At 64.4% G+C, this 520-nt stretch overlaps 1 protein-coding gene across 1 annotated transcript in view; it reads left to right on the plus strand.

The window, feature by feature from the left end:
• Positions 1 to 31: 31 nt before the first annotated feature.
• HN1L (hematological and neurological expressed 1-like) overlaps positions 32 to 520 on the plus strand; it is a 7,869-nt gene continuing 7,380 nt past the window's right edge. Inside the window, exon 1 of the mRNA XM_009077716.1 lies at positions 32 to 80. Within this exon, the coding sequence (XP_009075964.1) occupies positions 37 to 80 (44 nt within the window). The 5' untranslated portion in view covers positions 32 to 36. The remainder of the gene's footprint in view (positions 81 to 520) is intronic.

The raw sequence follows: 520 nt of genomic DNA on the forward strand, positions 1-520 counted from the left end.
AGGAGGGAGCTGAGCTGTGCAGCCACCGTCGGCACCATGTTCCAGGGCGGCGAGGCCGAGCCCGCCAAGCCCAGCTCCAGGTGAGGGCGCGGGGCGGTTCGGTTCGGTTCGGGCACACTGCCCGTCCCGCGGGACTCGCCGCAGAGAGGGAGCGTGGAAAGAAAGCTGAATATGAACCAGCAGTGTGCGCAGGGGGCTGGAAACCATCCTGGGCTGGATGGGAACAGCGTGGTCAGCAGGACCAGGGAGGGGATTCTGCCCCTGAGGCCACACCTTGAGTCCTGTGCTCAGCTCTGGGCCCTCAGCTCGGGAGGGACATTGAGGTCCAGAGAAGAGCAACGAGGCTGGGGAAGGGACTGGAGCACAAGAGCCATGAGGAGAGGCTGAGGGAGCTGGGGGTGTTCAGCCTGGAGAAGAGGAGGCTCAGGGGAGACCTTAGCACCCTCTGCAACTCCCTGACAGGAGGTTGGAGTCAGGTGGGGGTTGGTCTCTTCTCCCAGGCAACCAGCAGCAGGACAAG

Source organism: Acanthisitta chloris, unplaced genomic scaffold, assembly GCF_000695815.1.
Source record: "Acanthisitta chloris isolate BGI_N310 unplaced genomic scaffold, ASM69581v1 scaffold39526, whole genome shotgun sequence".
In the NCBI taxonomy this organism is placed as follows: Eukaryota; Metazoa; Chordata; class Aves; order Passeriformes; family Acanthisittidae; genus Acanthisitta; species Acanthisitta chloris.